Source organism: Xenia sp. Carnegie-2017, unplaced genomic scaffold, assembly GCF_021976095.1.
Source record: "Xenia sp. Carnegie-2017 unplaced genomic scaffold, XeniaSp_v1 HiC_scaffold_16, whole genome shotgun sequence".
Classification (NCBI taxonomy): Eukaryota; Metazoa; Cnidaria; class Anthozoa; order Malacalcyonacea; family Xeniidae; genus Xenia; species Xenia sp. Carnegie-2017.
This window is the reverse complement of record NW_025813469.1, coordinates 7270278-7294475: the sequence shown is the minus strand read 5'-3', so window position 1 is coordinate 7294475 and position 24198 is coordinate 7270278. Positions and strand designations below refer to the sequence as shown.

The window sequence follows — 24198 nt, the reverse complement described above, 5'->3', positions numbered from 1 at the left end:
AGCCAACTTCCGGCTTCAATTATCTTAGAATATTTTATACATGGCTGCGTTATCAGTGTAATATACATATCAGTGATAATTACACATTCTTTGTTTCAAAGATCCCGGCTTTTTTCATTCCTTGTTTTAAAGATTTCGGCTTTTTCCATTCCTTGTTTTCGCATTCCCCGTTCCCCGTTCCCTTCCTCGTTCACTTCCTTGATTCCTCATTCCTTGTTTTAAAGATAGACATAAAGTAATTTTTGTTTGTTGCAAACCGGTTAAGTTAAGTTGAAATGACTTAGCTAATATCAAACCATAAACTTCCGCCGCAATATGAGTAAAAACTAGCTGATGCTAAATGGTGGTTTTCTCCCAATATTGAACGTTTTGATCGCGTTTTGTTTTTATTTAATAGTTTCATACAGCCACTTTATCAAAGATAGCTAGATTATCGTGTGTCAATCGCGTGAAATGCACGCGATCCACAACAACAAAACAAAAAAAACAAAGGATCATCACAATTTTTGAAGAGCATCGAGGACAGGTTTTTTATTAGTACATATTTACACGAATTTTTGTATGGAGTTGTTCACGTTGAAATAATATTAATAAAATCGTTGATAGTTATAACATTTCTGTACATTTCATGACGTTTTCAATGTAATTTTTTCCGTGTTGTATATATTTATAAACAGTTGTATGATTTTCATAATTCAAGTGCAGTGTATAAATAATTGTGTTATATTTGCTTCGTTGAAAGCACCTTATTTAAAGATCTTAGCTATTTTTGGAAATAAAATTTTGGAAATGATTAGCCTTAAATGTGGTATCTATTATGAGTGATTGTAGTTTTCGCATTAAATATGAAATAAGTTTTTGTGTGTTGGCCTAATAGTAATTTAAATTAGGCGCATAATGAAAAAGGACGTAGCTATCGAAACATAAAAATTCTACAAGAATATTAGTTGAAAGTAGCTCATGCAAATTCACTAGAATTTTCTTTTTGTGTATAATATCCTTCATAGTCAAAAAAACAAAGCCAATATCATGTTTTAATTAAACACAATGTGTGGTCACACTTTTCAAATCTGTTATAGACAGAAGAAAGGTCAAGACCATATAAGGCTGGACAAACGGCTTCTCTATCAGAACCTATATCCTTTCTGTCACAAAGTAAAGTGTATTCTTGTTTGGTAAAGGATTTCGTACATTACAGATCTCTAATTGAAAATAGGACAAGATTTACAAAAAGGTTGGTGAAAGTGCTCCTTATTCTTTAGATAATACACATGTCATTATTAACATAGCATGAGAAAATAGAATCAACATTCAATTATTTAAGTGGAAAGCTTACTGCCATACTAATATACTCAAAATTATCTAACACCAAAAGAAACGGACAAAGTGTGTACATAAAAAAACTAGACAAAGGTAATTTGGTTAAAATGGGGACAGGAAGTTGCCTTCGTTTAGACAAAGCCTAAATGCTCCCAATGATTTCGCCGGGGCAAATTCTCATTTATCATTGATGTATTTGTACGCAATCATCTCTTTTTATACTAATTCCATTGTGACTTGTATATTTTACTGCTTATTTCATGTTTGCTCTTTCTCCAAAAAACACATTCTTTAAGGATGACTATTTTTGAATGGTATACAAGGACAAGTATAAAATTAGTTCAACTTTACAGGGAGTTGTCCACCCTGAAACAAAATCGATGAAATCGTTGAGAGTCATAACATTTTAGTACATTTCATGTCGCTATCAATGTAATATTTTTTATGTAAGGTATATTTATAAATAGTTGCATAGTTTTTTTTAATCATTCAAGCACAGTATAGGAACGTGTTGTATACTTGCTTCGTTCAAACCACCTTATTTAAAGATTCAAGACTTTTTAGTAGTTGACAAAATGGATGGTTATGCCAGAGAGGGGCGTGATAAAAAAGACTCACTTCTAAGCCATAAAACTTTCGCAGAAACGTAAGTTGAAGATAGCTTATACTGAATGTTGGTGAGCAAATATTGAGGGTCTGGATGAAAATTGTTTCCATTTTGCTCCACTGTAGTCTCTATCTCCACCTCTTTACCAAAGATAGGTAGATTATGAATAAAATCGTAAGCGAATGAGCCAGAATTTTCCTTTCAATAATATTAGTTTTGATGTCAGAATAACAAGGTCAACAATATTTTTCAATTAACGTCGTGAACAATGGTGGTAACATCTGTCAAAGTTCGATTCACAAAAGAAAGGGCGAGACCTTTCTTGCCTTTGACTTACGAATTCTTAATAGAAAAATTCATCATTTCTGTTACAATGTAAAAAGACGATTATCGATTTTGAGGCACCAGGGATCCCCTAATTAAAATAAGAAAAGAAATATGCAAATGTTGGTAAAAGGGTTCCTTATTCACTGGATAATACACGTGTCATTATAAACGTAGAATAGGTAAAATACAATCATTTTCAATTGTTCATGTGAATAAATTACAACCATAGCAAAGATCATGTAAGACAAACAGATGCCGCAGACAAAATGTAATGTACAAAAACTAGCTAAAATAATTAAAGCCATAATTTTTAGAGGAAGTTGTCTTTGATTAGACAAAGCCGAAATAGTTCCACTGATTTCCTGCTTAAAGAAAACTCTCGTTTATCATTGATGTATTTGCGCGCAAAGAATTTTTTTGTACTAATTCAACAGCGGCTTACATGTTTGTTGTATGTTTGCTTTTTCTTAAAAACACCAAATTGTTATGATGCCTGTTTTGTCATGCACGTTGCACGATATGCTCGTAAGCTCTATTTTCAAATGAAATGTTAATAACAACCCCACCCCTTTGTAACAATCCCAAAGGTATATGGATTCAATTGCGGGGGATGTAATTCCCGATACATTGGCGAACTTTCGCGCCATTTATCCACCAGAATCAGGGAACATACCACAACAGACGAAAACTCTCATACCTTTTTTGAGTCTCACTCATGTAAAACCGACTATTCACCCTCTTGCTTCAAAATAATCGACACTGCCGACACCTCATTCTCCCTTAAAAGCAAAGAAGCACTCCACATTAACAAAACTAACCCTGACCTCAATGTTCAAGTTTTTAAATTCAATACAATATTTAGTTTATAATACGCTCGGACGCTCCCCATTAATTTATCTTATTTCTTTATTATTGTTGTAATATATGCATCATATTACTTTTATCATAAACCTTGTATTATTTATTATTTCACTTATACTGAAGATGGCATCATGAGATGTCGAAACATGTCTATTTTAAAAAACTCATCGTATATATTAAATACGCATTAGCAATAGTGCTTTTACGAAATTATTGAAATTAAACATGTTTTGTACTATCCTTGCTGAGGAGCTTTAATCATTCTTTATACTCTTTAGTAATAATACTGCGGTTTTTATGCTAGACTTCTAGTCACTAATATTTTCATCAAATAGTTAATGGTTGAAATGCAAGCAAGCGACAATATAAGGTAAACAGCGACATGTTTATTCTTGTATTATCAATGCGTGAAGTCATGCAAACCATACTTAACATCAGAAACAAAATAGAAAACGAAATAATCTAAACATATAATCACGCTTACCTTAAAGCAAAGCTTTTTTGTCCTGTTTACGTGCATAATCTAGGATAATGCTCCATTGCAATATTTCTGCTGAGGGTGAACTCAGTACTGTGCATGGTGAACAGCAACTCTTCAACAGAACATTTGGGCGCAGTGTCAACATGCACTAAAATATCCTCATATATTTGGCGAAGACGTGCGAAATCGCACTTAATTAATCCTGTCTGAACAGTACTACACATACTGCAAGGCATTGTTGAAGAAAATGCTTAGAACACTGAACTGACAAAGTAGAACTTGGAATACAACCTATTCTTGCACAGAGAAAAGCCGAAAGGCATACAATTCCATGGAATATTTAATGAGCGCCAGCTTTGACCGGTCAATAAACAAAATCCATTAAGATCTCACAATCATTCTTGAATGAACCAATAAACAGTGAATGAAGTAAAGCCCTGACCAGTCTGTCCACCTAAAAAATCAGTCAAAATTCTTATTGACCAAGCAATTGACCGATTCGGTCAAAATAATTCCAAAATCCAAGTTAGACTCTGTTCGGATTAGGTTACTAAGTAATCCAAACCTCTGATGGAATTTTAAGGTGTGTTAACTGGCCTCTTACGCAAATTTGTATTTGGAATTGATTTGAGTGATTTTTATGTCGATCAAATGACCAATTTGACCGCCCCTAGATCTGCACCTGACATGACTGACATCACTATTCGCTTTTTTAACGATGCCGTCTTTCTTTTTAACTTGGAAATCGTATCTTTTTTACAAAGAAAGAATGACAGTGAAGATGAATCGGGTGATGTGAGTCCCCCTAAACAGTCTTCCCATGATCCAATGCAGAACTATAAATCGGGTTGTTCCTGGTTTTTCGTTTGCAGCGGTGCGACCAACATAGACACAATGCGCACAAGCCTAGGATCTTTACTCGAGTTGATATGATTTATTGCATTCAGTAATTCGGCTTAGGTTTATTGGAGTGAATAGAGTAGAATGAAGGTTTAGTGGGAAGCTCAAATTTAATATTATTTATTTTTGGATGATTGACAAGGTTGGAGTTGAAGAGATATTCATTGATCGAACTTTCATTTCTGCTGGACATTTCGTCATTGGGTGTTTCGTGAAGAAGTTGCAAATTGTTCACGAGCTCGCAAGTATTATTGTGAAAAGGGTAATATTTGATAAGACGGTTGATTTGATTTAACCAGTTTTGACCAAATTTCCTAAATTCATTTTATTCATTCTGATTTTTTAATTAAAATGATACGGACCAAAACGCTTTCTAATTGCTTACTCGAGCTAAAGAAGTGTTCTTGCTCCCGCTTTTTATTGATGTCAATTGAAAAGGGGTTTAGGGCACAAAGCACAATGCTACAAGCTCATTGCTACACTGTCTGTACAATACACAACGATAAACTTAACAAATCTAAATAACAAATCTACATTACCTTGAATCAAGCAGTATGTATAGTTTTACCTAAATTATGTTACTATTAGTAGGTACTGCCAGTTATATGTATGTTCATACTATCACCACAGAATAATGATTATACAGAAAGGTCACTCAGGTGTACAACTTGTCCTCATGTCGGCCATTATTCCAGCCAGATGATTAGGATTTCTCACTTGTTTCCAACCATTAAAATTACATGACGTTAATACTTGATAATGACTTCAAGTATATTTTGACTCAAGAAATGACTTCGGATAATTTTAAAGGTTGGGAAAAAGTCAAAAACCCTCATCATTCGGCTGGAATAATGGCGGCCACCATGCGCAGTACAACTTGCGCGAGGACAAAAACATCAAAGTTTCCGACACGAGTGACTCTTCTGTATATTCTTATCCTGTGCTATCACATCGTTAGTGCGTCTGTCGACTATTGCATCTTTTCGGCGGATATTGTGTGAATAAGTTGTTTACTTAATTCATATTTATAAATAGTACTTTGCTTGCCGATTAAGCATTAGTTTCCGCTGATGAGTATACACGTAAATAAGACGATCGATATGAGAAATACTAGTCTCGGTAGTCGGTACATTTCTCTATACTTTGCTTACAAACGTAAATAAAACGATCGATATGAGAAGTACTAGTCTCGGTAGTCGGTACATTTCTCAATACTTCGCTTACAAACCAGTTTTCCAACTTTTCTACTTTTTACTAAGGAGACGTGAAACTATTAATATGGAATAGACTCGATCGGTTCTTGCAACGGCGTTTTTTAAATATATAAGTTTGGCAACTATTCTTGACTTGCCATTCAGCCATCTTGGTGGTATGATACAAAAGAATATTTTATCAGTGTTATTGTTGGCACTAGCCGTCGTGGGCGTGTAACATTGTTGGGTACATTTCAAGAGAATGGTTGCAAGTCAAGAATTCTTTGACTTCTCATAACATCACGCTCAGCGTATTCATAATGTTCACTAATATATAAATATTATGGCTAGATTGAGTACACATAATATACGCAAGGACGTTTGTTTTTATCGATTTTACAGAATATATCTGTACAGTCGTTTCGTCTAATGGAATACGCACTTTGATGTACTTTCGCATAACCCATAAAAACGCACTATTATATTGAACTTTTGTTAACGTGACGTATGCTAATATTATTCACTATGTTGGCATTCTCGGCTGTGATTGGTCAACTACCTGCAGATAATTCTTGATATCTGCAGGTTATGACGTTTCATAATCATGTGAAATGTTTATTTTAACATGTTTTGATAATTTTTGATACCAAAAATGTTCTATATTGATATGTTTTGATAATTCTTCGGTGTATAATAAAATAATTATTGAATTCGTGTTTCGTATGATATCAAGAATTATTCATGAACTCTGTCAATGTTATCCACCTCAGCTTCTCTTCGGCAGATGTCTTCCTTCGGCAGTGTTCTTACTCTTTATTTATTAGCAATTGCCATTGTCTTTTGTCGTTAGTTCTAAATTTTACAAGCGCAGCATACCTATTAAATATCTCTTCTAGTGATGTCTTACAACATAATTGCATGACTTCGCAAGATTTGAATGAAAATACCAAATGCAAAACTTGGTAGCTTGTGGGTCTGGGCTACGTAGAAATGTTTTTAATTTAATTTCAGAAACTCTTATGTCCAAAAAGATGTGAATAAATAAAAGAGATTTAGAAAATTAAATGAAAATTAGTTTTGCAGTAATAGGTCACCATAACTCTTGAAAGGAGTCCAGACATTTCTCCACTGTTTGTATTTTAAATACCCCGAGGTTTGTTTCGAACAAATTGAATAGAGCGCAATTTAACCCACAGCTTATTGCCTTGTATACAAAATTAAACGCAATTATTTGTTGGGGGTTATTCATTTACACAATCTTTATTTGGAATTGCATTCCATTGCAACCTGTTCAATAATGTAATTTTTTTACCGACAGCGCATTTTTATAGAGTCGTTCTATCAGTCACATTAACACAAAGGTTTTTCTGTTGTCGGATTTATAAAACTTTATCCTTTGATCAGTAAAATGTTGCAGTGGAAAGCAAACTTAATTTGACAGCTTAGTTAAAATTTTACTGACAAAGTTTAGGAACTGATAAGAAAGAAATATCTAGAACATGAAAACACATTAGAAAGTCAATTGCACGCTATTTTATTGATTTTGATTTGTACATATATGGTATAATAACTGCACGGGCATACCTTCCAAACAGGTGCCAAGACAAATAGACTTCACCAAGTCAACAACATTTGTTAAAATTAGAACTAATCAATTTTGTCAGCTAAAAATAAAAATTTGTTCGTTATCATGTTTCATTGTTTGCAGCTTTTGAAGTTCTTATTTTTGGCATTCAAATACAGTACTACAGTAAATTTTATTTTGATCAGAGTTTCCCAAGAATCTTCAAATTGATTGTGAGATGGGTATAACAACGCCTACTGAAGATTATCTATGTGACAGAGTGCCAAAGCCTATAATACATCTACAAGAAGATTTTTTTGCATTTCAGAGGCCATAAATAAGGAAAATCTTTTTGTGGCAATATTATTTCCCTGATCCGAGTGATGTGCCTTACCTTCATTCTCTATATTTTTATTTGCTTTGCTCAGAAAGTACAGTTATTATCACCTGTAGATGAAGTATACAACTGATGTTTTCAATTTTGAAATACGATGATTGACACAGGCGGCTACTTTGTACATATCTAACCATAGTTTGTTGTTAGGTTTGATTTAAATATTTCCATTTTTGTAAGATTTCGTGATAGTCTCTCAGCCTTGCTCATAGTTATGGTATTATGTTCTGACAAAGGAATGCAAATAAAAGCATTTGCTTTTGCAACAATAGTATTTTGTTTTTTCTTCATAAAGAGCAATCTTTGTTTGGATACCAGGATAACGCTAAAAAAATGGGATTTTATAGTGCACTCAAATGCGCTTTGTCTATTGTAGTCGTTTTGCAGCTCATTAAAAGGATTCCAGCGATTTTTTCACAGTCTTCTTTCTAAATACCCCTAGAATCCTTTTGATCACAAAGAAAGAAGCAAAATTGAACATGCAACCGACTTATTGAATCATAAAACATGAGATAATTTTTTGTGGTTGCTGTTTATTTGCTATTGGACAAGTAAACAATATGTATTAAATATCAGAACGAGATAGTTAGGTTTTAGATTTAACTCTATCTTTAGCCTTTTTGTCCTTCTAATCGATTCGTAGTAATCAATTTTAGTCGGAATAAATATAATTATCAATTCACATTTTCGCCATTTGGAATTAAATTCCATCACCACACACTCAAATACGTAAGTCATGACAGTGTAATTTATGATGTTGTTGCATTGGAATTTTTAAATGGAAAGATTTGCCAGTTGTCAAACATGAAGACAAATTTCTTTGATGTGCAAAGGCAAATGCAAAGGAAAGGCAAAATGTCTTTTATAGGAAAAACCATACAGTTTAAAACAGATTTTAATTGAGTGTTTCGACTTAGGAATTGATTGAGCAGAAGCACCAAGAACATGAAAAAATATTTTTTGACTTTGATTTTCATGATGTTTTTTTATTTGAACTCCTACACGTATAGTGAGAAATTTGCATTGGGGAGTATAACTTCCTATCAGGTGCAAACACCCTATGAGTCATCGTTACCTAATTGTTAAAACCAAATTTATTGAATTCGTTGGCCATATAAATTGCCGGTGAGAGCAGCAATGCTCATTGTGAACTTGAAAAGTTTACTGAAAAACAAAGTTTTTTTCTAATATTATTTAGACGGTGTCATTTGGTGAGCATTATCACAGTGCAACATTTTAAAGCAAGGGCGTATAGTAAGGTAAGTGTGTAAACGTATGGAATATAATGTTCAGGCTTTGACATTCAAATTAGTGTTTATATGCTTGAAATAACAGTGCTGCATTAACATTAACTAGTTTCCAATAATAACAAAGGCCAAGCTTTTTTGATAACTCATATATTCATAAAACGTAGCATTTTTTTCACGATCACTTTTACATGAATATTTTAGTTGTATCTGCGACAACTAAACTTTGCTGTATTTCTATCATTTCTCATTTCAACTACTGACGCTTCAGACACTTTTGACATTTAGTGTAACTCCACGCCTCTTCGTTTGTTTGACTTTAACGCGATCGGACATAGCTAATATGTTATTTTATTGAAAAGCTTATGTCACGAAACTATTTGTTTTTATTGGAGAAAATTATAAGATTAGATAAGCTGGTACAAATAACTTTTGCCATATCGTTTATAACGCAATGAGTTTTTACGATAGTAAACTTTATAAAATATAACAGACCATAGTGCTAGCGGATTTTTTAATGATTTTCAGGAATTCCGTCGCGATGCTCATGGACAGTGGCTTGCTTATACCTATAATATTTTTTTTGCTAAATGAAGGTATTGCAACGAGTTTTTTTTATTTAATTCGTTCTTTTTCCCACATATATCTTGTTTGAGTAACTAGCTACTGGTTAACCGTTTAAGACATGTTTGTTTTCAGTTTGTAACAAAATTTATTTTCAGAATGATTTTACATGCATTTTCACAAATTTGCCACAGGGTACACTAAGAGCTCAAATAAGTGTAGGCTATATCACAGCCAGATCTGTTGTGTACGGAATCCCTTTAACTACAGCGAGCACAAGAGGTTTAATTGGGCTTAATTGGAACATTATTTGTTGTAAAGCTGTAAAAATACGTTTGTGTAATTACTCAGGCTACGGAGGGTAAGCACAATTTTAAAACGGCGTTTTGTTTTCTTGTCGTTTTACGAGACTGTTTTAAACTCGCCTGACTGGCACGAAGCTATTGAATCATTTAAAATCTTTCGTGGATTGTTTCAAGCATTACTATCGTTGATATCAATGCACAGCTCATATTCTGAAAAAATAATGATTGACACGATATTACCGTAAAAGGAATATACAGAAGCACCACTTTGTTAAGCAACTTGATGCTATATAAAATAAATGGTTTGAACCTGGGAGTATCGTTACATTTTTGTAGATGTAGATCGTCCAGGTAAGTAGAGCCCTGAGAAGGACTGTTGTTGTTGTTAATGACTGACGCTTATTTATCGCATAAATTTCTTACTTTGTCCTTGTGGTTTGACTTTGTTCATCCACAACGTACTTGAGCAAACTTAATATTCTTTAAAGCATCACGGACTTAAAATAACGAAAAATTCTATACCATTCAAATTTGGACACTTTATAAACCACGATTTTTTAAGAAATTGGTCATTTAAAAGAAAAATTATTCCATTCAACACTATTTTGTCATTGTATTAGTGCAACTTCTATGGAAACTGGAAGCTCTTATGCTAACAATAGCCACCAAATTTTTCTTGGGCAAAGTCAAACATAAAATTGTATTATATTGTGTGTTTTCATATTCAAAATTCCCAATAAAATGTGTTATTGTATTTTAAATCTTGACTTAAATCAATCAACTATTTATAAGTAATGAAATATTGTCTTTGTCAATTTATGCAAGCAGATATATATGTTCTACCATGATTATAGTTATTTAAACTATTGTGAAATAACTCTACTGTATATTGCACATACAAAAAAAAAATTAAATTCTGGTAGTCATAAATTGCTTAGTCAGAGAAATTAACAACTTATGGATAGTGATACCCTAAAACACACTGTGCAAAAAGGTGGAAACAACTCATTCAAATTACATTATTATACATGTATCTTAGCGACAATGGTCCAAATAATCTCAGCGTTTTAAACCCAATGTTAACTACACAAGATGCTGGTGTCAAATGGTCATTGTGAGGTTCTCAGCCTTGACCACCAAAACATTAATCTTGCAAAAAAACATTTAATAAAAACATTAAGTATTTTTATAAGACCAAAGCATTAAAATTTCACACTGTTTATTGCTGGATATTTAATAAGTGTCATAAAAAGTGAATGCATAGCATCAACATGCAACAAGACAATTGATCTCTTCATGTATAATCTCATGCCAACAATGGCAAATTCATATCATAATAATGTTTTCATAAATAATAAAAACTACAGTTCATTCAATGTTGAATGCCACATCAGTGAAATAAGCTGAGAATTATCATCTTGAGAATAAAAGGGACAGGTCCTCCAAAAGTATGACAGAGCTAATTTGGTGGTAAGACTTATTGAAGAATGGTGTATTTATGTCTCAACGTCACAAGAATTATTTAAATGTGCATCCTAACTGTAGCTATATTTCTTGTCTTCTCAACATCAACAGAACCAGGTTAAACTTTTTCTTTCTGTTACCATGAGCCATATATTATTAAACAAAAGAAAGCTCAATAATGTTAAAACAATCAGCGCTTTTGTTTACATTTTTGTGTTATTCGCCAATCAGAATGCGTTAAAAAACTAGAACATGAACAAAACAAAGTACTTTGTTAAACGAAGTTGTTGTTATTTTTATTGATTTTTTTAAGAAAACAACATTTGAATATCATATATTGACTATTTTTTTTCAACTATGCTGTGGAGATTTTTTTGATTTGTCCTAGATCGTGAAATATTTAAGCTCAAATTACGCTATTTTTTGCGTGTGGATTATTACTCCCTTTCAAGAATAGAACGTTTATTACATTGTACCTTGATAAGAACTTGTTATATTCCACAAATATACATGACAATTTTGGCAAATTTCGACTTCTCCGAGCAAATATAATCACGATTTTCTTGTAATTTGCAAGAATGTGGAAACAAAGAAGCGTTTTTTTATGAACGTCGGAATTGGGTAACGAATTTTGTAAATTTATGCATATTTTCGCAGATGTAAAATTCAATTCTTTAGGATTTTGAAACAGTTCGGTATCAATAAATGAGGGCTTTGAGTTTCAAAGAAACCATGATATATTTGGAACATCACAACATTAATACAAATAGTATCCCACTGGCCAACAAGAAGAGAACTTCTTATTTGAAAGTGTTGTTGTCGATATGGAATCTCACAATGCTTTTATCAGTTTCTGATATCTTCTGGACGTCAAGTCATTCTTCCATCTCTAAAGTCTCATTCTTAACAACAAACAATGCCCTGTCAAGATGGACAGCCTTTAAATTTTGCCAAACATCACAGAATAAAATAAATGGTTTGATCGCGGTATCGCGGAAGTTAGTATACGAACTTTCTAATGTAAGCCGTTGTTTATAGTCCAATCACAACGTTACACTACAACAATCACACTGCAACCCATGTTTTTTGTCCTTCATGTTCGTTAGTACTGTAAGTAATGCATTTTGCCGAGTCCCAGTCAATGTCGTGCTTTGTGATTCGGTGATATTCGGCAATTTGATTAGTTTTGTCTTGTTTCGTTGTAGCTCGTTTGTGTTCTGTAAGTCTAATGTGTTTAGTTGCTCGTTTTCTTATTGTATTGTGAATAAGTCGTTTGTAAGGTGCCGGTAATTGATAAGATAAGATATGGCACAAAAGATTTTCAATAGAGGTGCTTATGTTATGCATATTTCTTATTCTTTAACTATGTATTGTCACATATATTTGATTGTATTGTGGTGAATTTTTTTTTGTATTTTACAACTATTTAGCAAAATAATACACAAATTTAACCAAATTTGACTTGAATATCCAAGATATCGCCTGATGGTTTGAATTTTTGTTCATAGCAAACGTTGTTATTGGGTACGAGAGGGCAAGTTTAATTAAAGATTTGATGAAAAACTACAATGCTGATGTAAGGCCTTTTAACAATGGTTCTAATCCCGTCAAAGTTTGGTTTTCAATGACTTACAAACAACTGCAAAATTTAGTAAGTACTTGTACATAATTTACTCAGGAAAATTACTACAAAAAGCTTGCTGAAAATTTGCTTTGTGACGAATGAAAGTGCTAAGAACTATTTATTAATATATGCAATGTTATCTTTAGAATGAACCAACTCAAGTCGCTATATCCTTAGTTTGGGCACGTGCGGTAATTTATATAATCATATATATTATGTATAAAGTTTTAGTCAAGCACATTAAATTGAATACTTAAAGTAGCTAATACGAATGATAAAATGCTTTTTTAAATTATAGAGCTGCTGATTGTTTAAATGCTTACGAAACTCAAGTGTCTACAACGCTTTAAAAACAAGATAGATGCTCGTGCTTGCCACGCAATTTCCAGTTTCTTCCAAACTCTCTATATTTTTATTGAAGCACATAAATTGCTTACTATTATTCATACAAAGTGAACGTTGCAACTGCTAATTTTTAAATTCTTTTCTCTAATCATACAATCTGTTATCATTCACATCAAAAACTAAACTCAAAACTCAGGATTATTTACAAGACAACGTAAATATCTTCTTCGCTAAATTTTAACCGGTATTAAATTGATTGTTTCACGTATAAATTGTTAACGTTCAATATAACAACATAACTACAACATTTCAATCAGTACAATTTCTTTTAAGAGATAATTCATTAATTTTAGTTCGTTTTCCAATTTTTGCTAAATATATATCTGTTGTATGCAGTGGTTGTTTGCAAAGAAACACAAGTTCAAACACACAGTTTTTGACCTTTTTTGTTCTCAGTATTGGACAGATGTTAATTTGAAGTGGAATGCGAGCAAGTATGGATACAAGCACGTTGAAATCAGCTCATCCAAAATATGGACACCTGACTTGACACTATATAATAAGTAAGTTGGCTGGAAATGGACCATAGAATGTTCTTGAATCTAGACTTATATTTTAATTATAATAATAGTAATGATAATAATAATGAAGTAAATAGCTTGAGCCCCGGAGTATCGTAATGTTTGTGAATGAAGATCGTCCAAGTTAGTAGAAACCTGAGAAGGACTGTTTTATTGTTGTTGACTGACGTTTCGACAACCTTAGCGGTAGTCATCTTCAGAGTCAAGTGAGGATTAAACGTCAGGTTATCCGTATTTGTTATCTGTTTCTTACGTCATCGTATTGTGTGTACAGGAAATATGTGGAGGGTATCAATTGTGTATTGTCATCGTGGATTAGTCAAAAGTAATGTGTTAGTTGCTTGATTGTTTGTATTGTGAATGAGTCGTTTGTAAGGCGTCGGTATTTGTTGTGATCTGTTCTGTTCTAAGGGAGTTTCGTTCTAAGTTGGTATACCAACTTTCTACTGTAAGCCGTTGTCAATAGTCAGTGCTGTAAGTAATACATTTTTGTGGGATCCCTGTGAATGTTGTTTTTTATCATTCGGTGATGTTTTGCAATGTAATTGGTTGTGTCTTGTTTCTCTGTTGCTCGTTTGTGTTCATGAAGTATTATGTTTAAGTTCCTGCCAGTCTCCCTGATATAGGAAGTGTGATAAACCACATATACCCTTGCGACCAATTGTATCATTCTATGGTTCGCCTACTTACGAACTCTCAAAGTACTTGATTGGCTTACTGCATCCGATTACATGCAAATTGCAACACAAGCTACAATCCCCTGAAATCCTCATTGAAAAATTGAGCACTATACAAATACCATACAACTATATAGTAATGGAATACTGGTGAACAATGACTTGAAATCATTGTTCACCAGTATTCCATTACAAATACCACGAACTTACTCTATTAGAAATACCACAGACGTACTTCCTTTACCCACAGAAGAAATTACGGAGCTACTGGAGCTCTTTCTCACCTCGACTTACTTCAAATACAATGGTACGCACTACAAACAATTACACGGAACAACAATGGGCTCACCCGTTTCTGTTGTAGTTGATGGAATTGCCATGCAAACTATCTCAAAAGTGTTTTTAATAAAAACAACTATAACTCTGACTTTATCAAACGCAACACTTACAAACACAATGAATCGAACGAAACGAACAACTCAACAACAACAGCAACAATACCTTTTATCAAAAGTACTTCTGAGACTATCTCGCGTACCTTACGACCATACAACTTACGTGTCGCACATAAACTAATCACAACTGTAAGACAAGTACTAACGAGCATCAGGGACAAAAAACAACCCAACAAACGACAATATGCAGTTAATAAAATGCTTCGACTGTCCCGCTTCCTACATCGGGGAAACTGGATGGAACTTAAACATAAGGCTTTGACTGGGACTCAGCAAAATGTACTACTTGCAGCACTGACTATAGACAACGGCTTAAATTAAAAAGTTGCTATACCAACTTAGAAAAAAACTCCCTGAACAGATCACAAAAATTACCGGTGCCTTACAAACGACTCATTCACAATACAAACAAAGAAGCAACTAACTCATGCCTTTAGACCAATCTACGATAACAATAGAAAATTGTTACCCATACACCCACATATTTCCTATACACAAAATACGATAATATAAGAACCAGATAACAAATACGGCTAACCTGACGTTTACTCCTCATTTGACTCTGAAGATGACTACAGCTAAGGTTGTCGAAACGTCAGTCTACATCAATAACAACAGTCCTTCTCAGGACTCTACTAACCTGCACGATGTACATCTACAAACATGATAATAATAATAATAATAATGATACATTTAACGTATCCAACATTTTTTTTAAATTTTTTATTGCAAATATGTTTCGGCAAACTTATGCCATCTTCTGGGTAATTTAATTAATGAAATATTTACATAGAGATAATATATAAAAAATATGATACAGGACAAATGTATGGACATAAGAGATGGAAGCGATAGTTATTTAAAATTATGTTGTGATTAGGGGTGTTACGTTATTTACAAATTACAGATAGTATTGACGGGTAACGATAAAACGCGGAAGCGGAATGCGGATTCGAAATGCAGAAGCAAAACGGAATGGGGGATAAAACGCGGAATAAAACTGGCGAATGTTGTTGAGTTATATTTCATTGTTTTATTCTTTTCGTGAACATAAAACTGCTTTGATTTATTAGAAATGAAAACATGTACCATTAATAAAAATTATAAACTTGGCATACAGAATAAGTAAGTTTAACATGTGTATATATAAGGCTTCAACATAAAACTCACCTTTGAATCTGACTCTTCACAAGAATAACAACGTCGTATTTTCATATTAAATAAGATATTTACAAATGATTTCAGCATAAGAATTCAATGCACATTGTCATGAACATGAGCATGTCATCTCTGCATCACATCGTTAATTTTTTCGTCAGGCGACAATGAAAGAAAAAGTTAGCTTGAGTGTGAATGCAATCTGAAATTGTTTACGACATAGAACGTTTAATTACGATAAACGCTGTACATGTTCAAAAATTGAACACATTAAGAAATGTAGAACAAATGTGTAGCAAAAAGCGGGAAAAGGGCACCCGACATTTTTGGCGTCAGGGTATTCAAACAACCTCCGTTTTCAACTGCCCTAGATAAAATATCTGTGCGTTATAGGTGTCCAAAAATATTAACCACGTGCGCAATACATTTAAAAATATATTTTTAAAACACTCTTATTAGCTACTTAGTCCTATTACAGAAGAGCGACATTGTCCTTATGCCTTATGTTTGGTTTTGTATTTATCCCTCCATAGAATACAAAACCTTTGACACCAACAAGTAGAGATATCACAGATAACTTAAAAATCATAGTTATTGTTCAACTTCCATCTTACAATGTTGAAAACTACTTCTATTTATATGGATTATAATAATATTTCTATAATAATAATAATAATAATAATAATAATAATAATAATAATAATAATAATAATAATAATAATAATAATAATAATGAAAAATGTAAAACGTATTTTATTATGATCATTATATATTACAAATATAAATGTTAAAAACTAAATCAAATATGACTAAAATCAGTGTTTAAAAATATCAGTGTTTAAAAATAATAATAATAATAATAATAATAATAATAATAATAATAATAATAATAATAATAATAATAATAATAATAATAATAATAGTAATTAATAAAATAATATTAATAATAAGAAAGTAAAAATTATTAAATTATATGGTATAAATAAAAATTATAAATATAAATCATACACATAGACAAGTTATAATAAAATTATAAAATTATAAATATGATTCACTTATATCTAATATAAATTTAGAAATATTCATAGTCATTTTAACAGGTCTATATATGCTACTGTAATAACGACTTGAATCTTTGATTTTTCAGTAAAATTTTTAGATTTTGCTGATAAATTATTGCATAAGGTATTAGTCTTTAAAGGACTCAGAAAATAGCTCTTGTTATCTGAATAATATAATTTTTTAGTGCCAATAAGAAAGGAGGAAAGATGCTCGACCTAAGCTATAAAGCCAGGGTAAAATCTAATGGTAACGTCAAATTATTATGTCCTCTTATTTTGGAATCAGTATGTCCTATGAACGTTCATAAGTTCCCATACGATACTCAAAAATGTCAATTGAAAATTGGCTCCTGGGCATACGATAGCTCTGGTATCGATTTACGATTAGAGCCGTCCACAGAAGGTATCATTATGAGCCACCTGGAGAAAAATTCCGTTTGGAATATTAAGTTAGACCAAGTTAGTACTGGTTTCATTAACTATACCTGCTGCGAATTTCCATTCCACAACATAATTTATACTTTTGAATTTCAAAGAAAACCAAGATATTACCGAAACTTAATAATCTCACCAACATTAGTGCTAATATTTTGAATGTTATCGTGTTTTGCTTTCCTACCAACTTTAACCAGAGGATATTCATTGGGGTCACAGCCTTAACAGGCCAGTTCTTATTTTTGATCGTTGTGAGCAAGAGAACGCCAGCGACATCCGACAGTATTCCTTTGATTACCGAATTCATCATCTACGCCCAAATCTACACAATACTTCAATTATTGTCAACTGCCTTTATAATGCATCTAAACAACTACCAGGAAAATGAAAATGTGCCAGAATTTTGTAGGTTAATACGAGACGTAATTGTAAATTATGGAACTTGATTCCATGTTGCAAAAAGAAGGATAATTATTCACAATGTGAAAATCAGGTATTCGTTTTTTTCTTCTTTTTTTTCTTCGTAGCCATAACCCTAATGCTAACTCTAACCCCAACCCTACCCCAACCCTACTGCAACCCAATATTTTATGACTTATGATAAATTTCATTCATTCATTGCATTTCAATTGTTGAGTTGTCTTTCTATACTTCTTAGATGGCAAATAAAGAAGAACGGCGTTATAAAATTAAAGTTCTTAATAGATTTTTCCTAGTATTCTTTATAGTAATCTTCGTCGTGTATTTTTTTGGTTTAATTCTTGTAATTCAATTTTCGTAATACAACTGGCTGCAAATAATGATTTTTACATGCACAATTAAATTTATTGTCCATGAATTAATCGTTATACAATATATTGTTGTAGCTTAACTGTAACGTGAATCGGTAGGAAAAATTCTTCAATAATTTTTAACATGCTCACAAAGAATAATAAATGACCAATTAGAATTGTTATAATAATGTGTTTTACAACATTAAAAAGTAGATGTACATTGTCCAGGTTAGTATAGTCCTGAGAAGGACTGTTTTTGTTTTTGTTGACTGACGTTTCGACAACCTTAACGGTAGTCGTCTTCAGAGTCAAGTGAAGAGTAAACGTCAGGTTGCCGTATTTGTTATCTGGTTCTTACGTCATTGTATTGTGTGTACAGGAATTGTGTGGGTGTCAATTGTGTATTGTCATTGTGAATTAGTGTGAAGTGAAATGTTTTTAGTTGTGAAGTGTGATTTAGGTGTGATGTTTTTAGTTGTAATGTGTGGGTGGCAATTGTGTATTTGTGAATTAGTGTGAAGTTTAATGTTTTAGTTGATCGTTTGTTTGTATTGTGGATAAGTCGTTTGTAAGGTGCCGGTAATTGCTGTGATCTGTTCAGGGGGTTTGTTCCAAGTTGGTATACCAACTTTCTAATGTAAGCCGTTGTCTAGAGTCAGTACTGTAAGTGATGCATTTTGCCGAGTCCCAGTCAATGTTGTGCTTTGTGATTCGGTGATGTTGGGCAATGTGATTAGTTTTGTCTTGTTTCTTAGTAGCTCGTTTGTGTTCAATAAGCCTTATGTTTAAGTTCCTGCCAGCTTTCCCAATATAGGAGGCGTGGCAGTCGGAGCAGTTTATTTTGTAAACTGCACCTTGTTGTTCGTTGGGTTGTTCTTTATCCTTTATGTTCGTTAGTACTTGTCGTAAGGTTGTGATTGGTTTATGTGCGACACGTATGTTGTATGGTCGTAAGATACGCGAGATAGTCTCAAACCTCCTCATTTGATATAGTCTCAGACCAGGGGCGGATCTAGAGTATGTCAAATCCGTCGCGCGACTGATGTTTGAAACTCAAAAATTACCTATTCATATTAGTTAAAAATCATTAATTATTCTTACTTTATTATCGCATTTACTTCGTGATAAAAATCCAGCTTTTTTATTATTATTGAAAACTAATGACTAATCCAATGAATATCTCCTTGGTAACCAGATCAGTTGAATTTTAATTGACCTGGAATAACCGACTGATAAGCGGGGTGGCTTGACTGGTTCGACTTATAAAGGAGTCTATGAACGCCAGAAACGCTATTTTATTGGTCAATGGCCAGATCAGTGGACAGTCTGGAATAATCTCGACCGATAATAGGGTGGCCGGACCTATAAGGAGTCCACTTGCTATCGTGTAATTGGTTCGTTTAAATTTTTGTCTTACTGTGATTGGTTTGACCTATTTCGACTGATAGCCAACTGAACTAACATAGTCAAGCTCACTGTCTGAATTGAATGTTTGATCGTTTCATAATAATTTTCTAAAGCATGATAGAAACTAAACTACAATCAGATGGAATTTATGGAAATCTTTACAAATTCATATGTTGACATGAATGCTGCTTTACCAAACTGGGAATTTTTTCAAGAGGGCGAAAAATTTATGGATGAATTGTAAATGCTTGGCAAAGACGATCTCGCGAGCGACATTTCAGTCATTGATGTTCAAAAGCAAGCCAACATTGTTTTGAGTTTTATCAGCAGAAATTTACATCCAAAATCGTAAGTAAAGGACAACTGAAGTGTATGCATGAATGTAATATATCAAAGTCAATTTATGCGAGTGTGTGATGCGATTTATGTTAATATGGTGTATGGTAAGCAGATAGATGCTTCTAAGGGGCTGTTTACCTGATCCCGGCTAGCCGAGTTTCAGTGAGGCGTGAAATGATTTTGAGGTATTGAAAGGAGTCGAAACTTCAACCGTAAAAATTACAACTGTTTGTTTAAGCACCACAAGTCATTCCTGTTGTAGTTCTCAAATTAAACCAAATTGGTTGTTGTAATTTTAAATGTTTTGTGTAGTTATCAAACCAGAATATTGTGAAATTGCCAGAAAAGATTTATCTGATGAAGAGTATTGAATCGTTTCCATTTGCCAAAATCATTTAACGCTTGACTGAGTCCCGGTTATCCGGGCTCATGTAATCAGCCCCTAAAATTGTTGTTGCCGAAGGACTTTTAGCTATGATTTCTTTAGTGCTTAGGGAATCGTGACCGTATATGGCAGCGAAATCCTACATTCCTGCAAATATATTTCAATGGACAAAAAATCTGTAGCCATAAGGCGCCATACTGTTATTTACTTTATCATAAACAAATGTTTGGGGCTTTTCAGTTTATGATCATTGATCATTCAATCATTAGACAGTTATACTACATATTGTTTAAGATTTGAGAAAACTAACATTGATTACATGAGAAGCTGTTTACTATAACCTGTGATTTTGAGTCTTCTGATCCATGAAGCTTTTTATTTTGACAATTTGACTGGAATGGTATTAAACCTTAGTATTTCAGATACATGAAATGTTGTCCCATGTCACATATTGTCCCCTTTTCTAACTGAACACCTCATGTAGAGATGTAAAGTTGTGTTAATCTACGGCTCATACCAGATTGTTTGCCATAAATTCCAAAGGGCTATTGATGTATGAAAAGCATTTTCTATAAAGTAAAAATGTCTTCCTATGTATGCAGATAAACCTTGAAATTTGGCAAAACAGCAAAGTATTTTCATGATCACTAGGTAATTTTTCTGATGATCATTATAATTTCTAAACTAAATTATTTCAGATTTACATTTAAATGAGCTTTGATCATATGAAATGATATTTATCATAACCAGTAAGCATGACACATGAACCAATTTTAACATTCATGTAATTATATAATTAAAGACATGTTGGTTACATTCTGTTTGTAATTGATAATACAATGCTACTAGTGATTGCTATATAGCACACCTTGAAGAAGATAATAGTCAAGTGAAATGCCTAATAAACATTTATGGCATTCAGCTGTCCTTATCTGCAAATTTTCACTCTGATAATTTTTGCTTAAGCTTTGGCAGAAAAAAATTTTGAGTTTTTCCTCAAAAGGTGAATTTGCTAATACTGATGTGGAGATGGGTAAAGGGTTACAATAAACGTGCATGGTTTGAAGTCTGAGCTTTTCTATATCTATGAACTGTCACTTATAGTACCAAATTTCTAACTTAACTCATTACATAGAGGTTTGAATGGGGTCTCTAGGGGGGTCTATGCCTGACAACTTGGTAGAAATTTTTAAAGGCTATATCTGTTTTTGAATATAGCATTATTGTAAAATAAATTTTACGTTCCTAGACATGCTAATGAGCCATATATTTGGCATAATAATGAGCCTAAATATTAGGCAAAACATTCAAGTATTGTTCACTTCATTTTTTTTTAAAAAAAACGTAACCAAAATGTGTTGTATTTATGCAAAAACGATGCCCACAAAATACATTTTGTAATGCTCTGAAACGCTGAAAATGGCATTTTTAAGGCTCTGAAATTCAAAATTTCTCAGGAGAGATAGCCTCAGACCCCCCCAGGTGCGGAGTGCCTCTGATGTTTTATGACTGATGTTTGAAAAATCCTAGATCCGCCCCTGTCTCAGACCTACTCAAACCTCCTCATTTGTCTCTGAAGATGACTACCACTAAAGTTGTCGAAACGTCCGTCAACAACAACAAAAACAGTCCTTCTCAGGATTATACCAACCTGTGCGATCTACATTTACAAACAAGTAACGATACTCCCGGGTTCAAACTATTTACTTTAGTAAAAAGTAGATGGGATTTAGCGCCACAAAATTTGTAATGGAGAAAACTTAACCTCCCTAAAATATAGGCTAACATTGCCAAATTTCAAGACAATCTTATTTGCTGTAAACATTCCTCGAATTATTTACTCATCATTCATACTACAGGACATCGAAAAAAAGAAGTAGAAATTGACTTAAAGTGTCTCGAAGAATTACTATGAATGTTATTTAGATTTACGAAAGATTTGCAAAAGATTGAACACGTCAGTCTTTGCTAATTTTCGTAAAGCTTATAAACGTTTCACTTGAATTCATGAGTGCCATTGACACAACTATTGAAATATTTCTGTGATTAGCTATATCAGAGAAATGGCATGATAAAAGTATACGTTTAAATATTTAACAAATATCAATTTTTCAAGATTTTTTTTGACAAAATTAAAGTAATGGTAATAAAATAAATGGTTACAGTTTTAAAAACCGTGATCCATGACCTGCGACCTGCAAAGTCTTGCTTCATTCGCTTTTAACGATGCTTGTACAAAATTTCGGTTTTTGTGTCTGCTTCAAATGTCTCGTGCGTGCAAAAATTGTCCTTATAAATTTCCTATGTCAGTTAGCAAACTTAGCACAATTTATTTTTTTCAAAGCATTTCGCAGTTATTCTCTGTATTTTTATCAGTCTTTTATGAAACCTCGAAATACTTCTATATTTTCAGATAGTTTGAACTAATGAAAGTTTCAATTTATGCAGATAACAAGGAGGGCAATAAATTAGCTTTCGCTACGACCTTAAGTTGTATTCTCATTTTTATCGGCAGATCAAAGGTGAAAAACGAGTTGATATATTAATATGAAGTTTGCATGTGACAGACAAAGGAAATACTTTTTTTAAACTGTTCCGCAAGTCGTTAAAGAAGATGGCCACTCATAAATTTAAACTACTAATATACAACATCTTTTCAATAACAAAAAAATTAAGTGTCAATGCTAACTAATGCAATATATTACTCTATCCGGTTTCTTAGTCAACCTTGTTGACCTTCGAAGTATCGGTTCGGTAGACTCCACAGGAATGGACTGCTTCACACTTATTGTTGTACCTGTTGACTCATTTGTTTCCACTTGTTCATTGCCTCCTTGGGTTACCACGGTCCCATATCAGTGTATATTATGCTCCCCATTCACTTCTCTTCTGGAATTGTGAGCACCATCATTTGGCAACGATATAACTTTTTTTCTATTTCATGTATTTTGTTTCATAACGATAAAAATCGTGAACTTTTTCTTAATAAACTTTGCTCTCTTCACCCTGCACTAAATTACACCTCTGGACTAGAGTCAAACAATCAATTATCCTTTTTAGATGTTCTTGTACACAAACGCAATGGTCAGTTCTTAACAAGCATTCATCGCAAAGCAACTTTCACTGGTTTGTACACACGCTTTGACTCTTTCTCTTCCATAGAGAAAAGATTTCTTTAGTGAAGTGTTTGATAAAGCGAACGTATAGATTGTACTCAAAGGAGTTTATTGATAGTGATCTTATCTCACTGAAGAATATTTTTGTGTTAAATGGATATCCGGAGAAATTGCTAGACAAACTTTTCTTATCCACTAACAATGAACGGAATGAACTTTTCGGGCCGGCCAAGTGCCCTGTTTTCCTTAAACTTCCCTGGATGGGTAAAGCCTCTAATGACATCGAGAGGGAAACTAAAAATCTCATCGAGAGTTTGTTTTTTGCATGCAATGTGGTCTTTATATTCTCAAGAAGAACTATTCTTCCACCCACTCCCAAAGAGTCTCTCCCTGCTCAAATATCAAGCAATGTAGTCTACGAGTTTAAATGTGAGTGTGATGCTCGCTATGTAGGTAGGACTTCTCAAAGGTTGAGTGAGAGAATAAAACAGCATGTACCAGCTTCTGTCAGGAATAAAACTGTTCCTTTACGACAACTACCAAAACGTGGGTGTAAAAGTGAAAATCCGATTCTATGTGATTCAGCGACTGGAAAACAACTTTTGAGCAACACTC

General features: G+C 33.1%; 1 protein-coding gene across 1 annotated transcript; it reads left to right on the top strand.

The window, feature by feature from the left end:
* The first annotated feature begins 452 nt into the window (after window positions 1-452).
* Window positions 453-18518, top strand: LOC124437285 (neuronal acetylcholine receptor subunit alpha-6-like). The gene is given in 10 exon segments (XM_046987278.1): window positions 453-526; window positions 1080-1234; window positions 8846-8906; window positions 9423-9490; window positions 12736-12878; window positions 12998-13042; window positions 13653-13759; window positions 17314-17719; window positions 17722-18056; window positions 18222-18518. Coding segments are annotated over 6 exon segments (1044 nt in total). The 5' UTR covers window positions 453-526; window positions 1080-1234; window positions 8846-8906; window positions 9423-9435; the 3' UTR covers window positions 18010-18056; window positions 18222-18518.
* Window positions 18519-24198: the final 5680 nt, after the last annotated feature.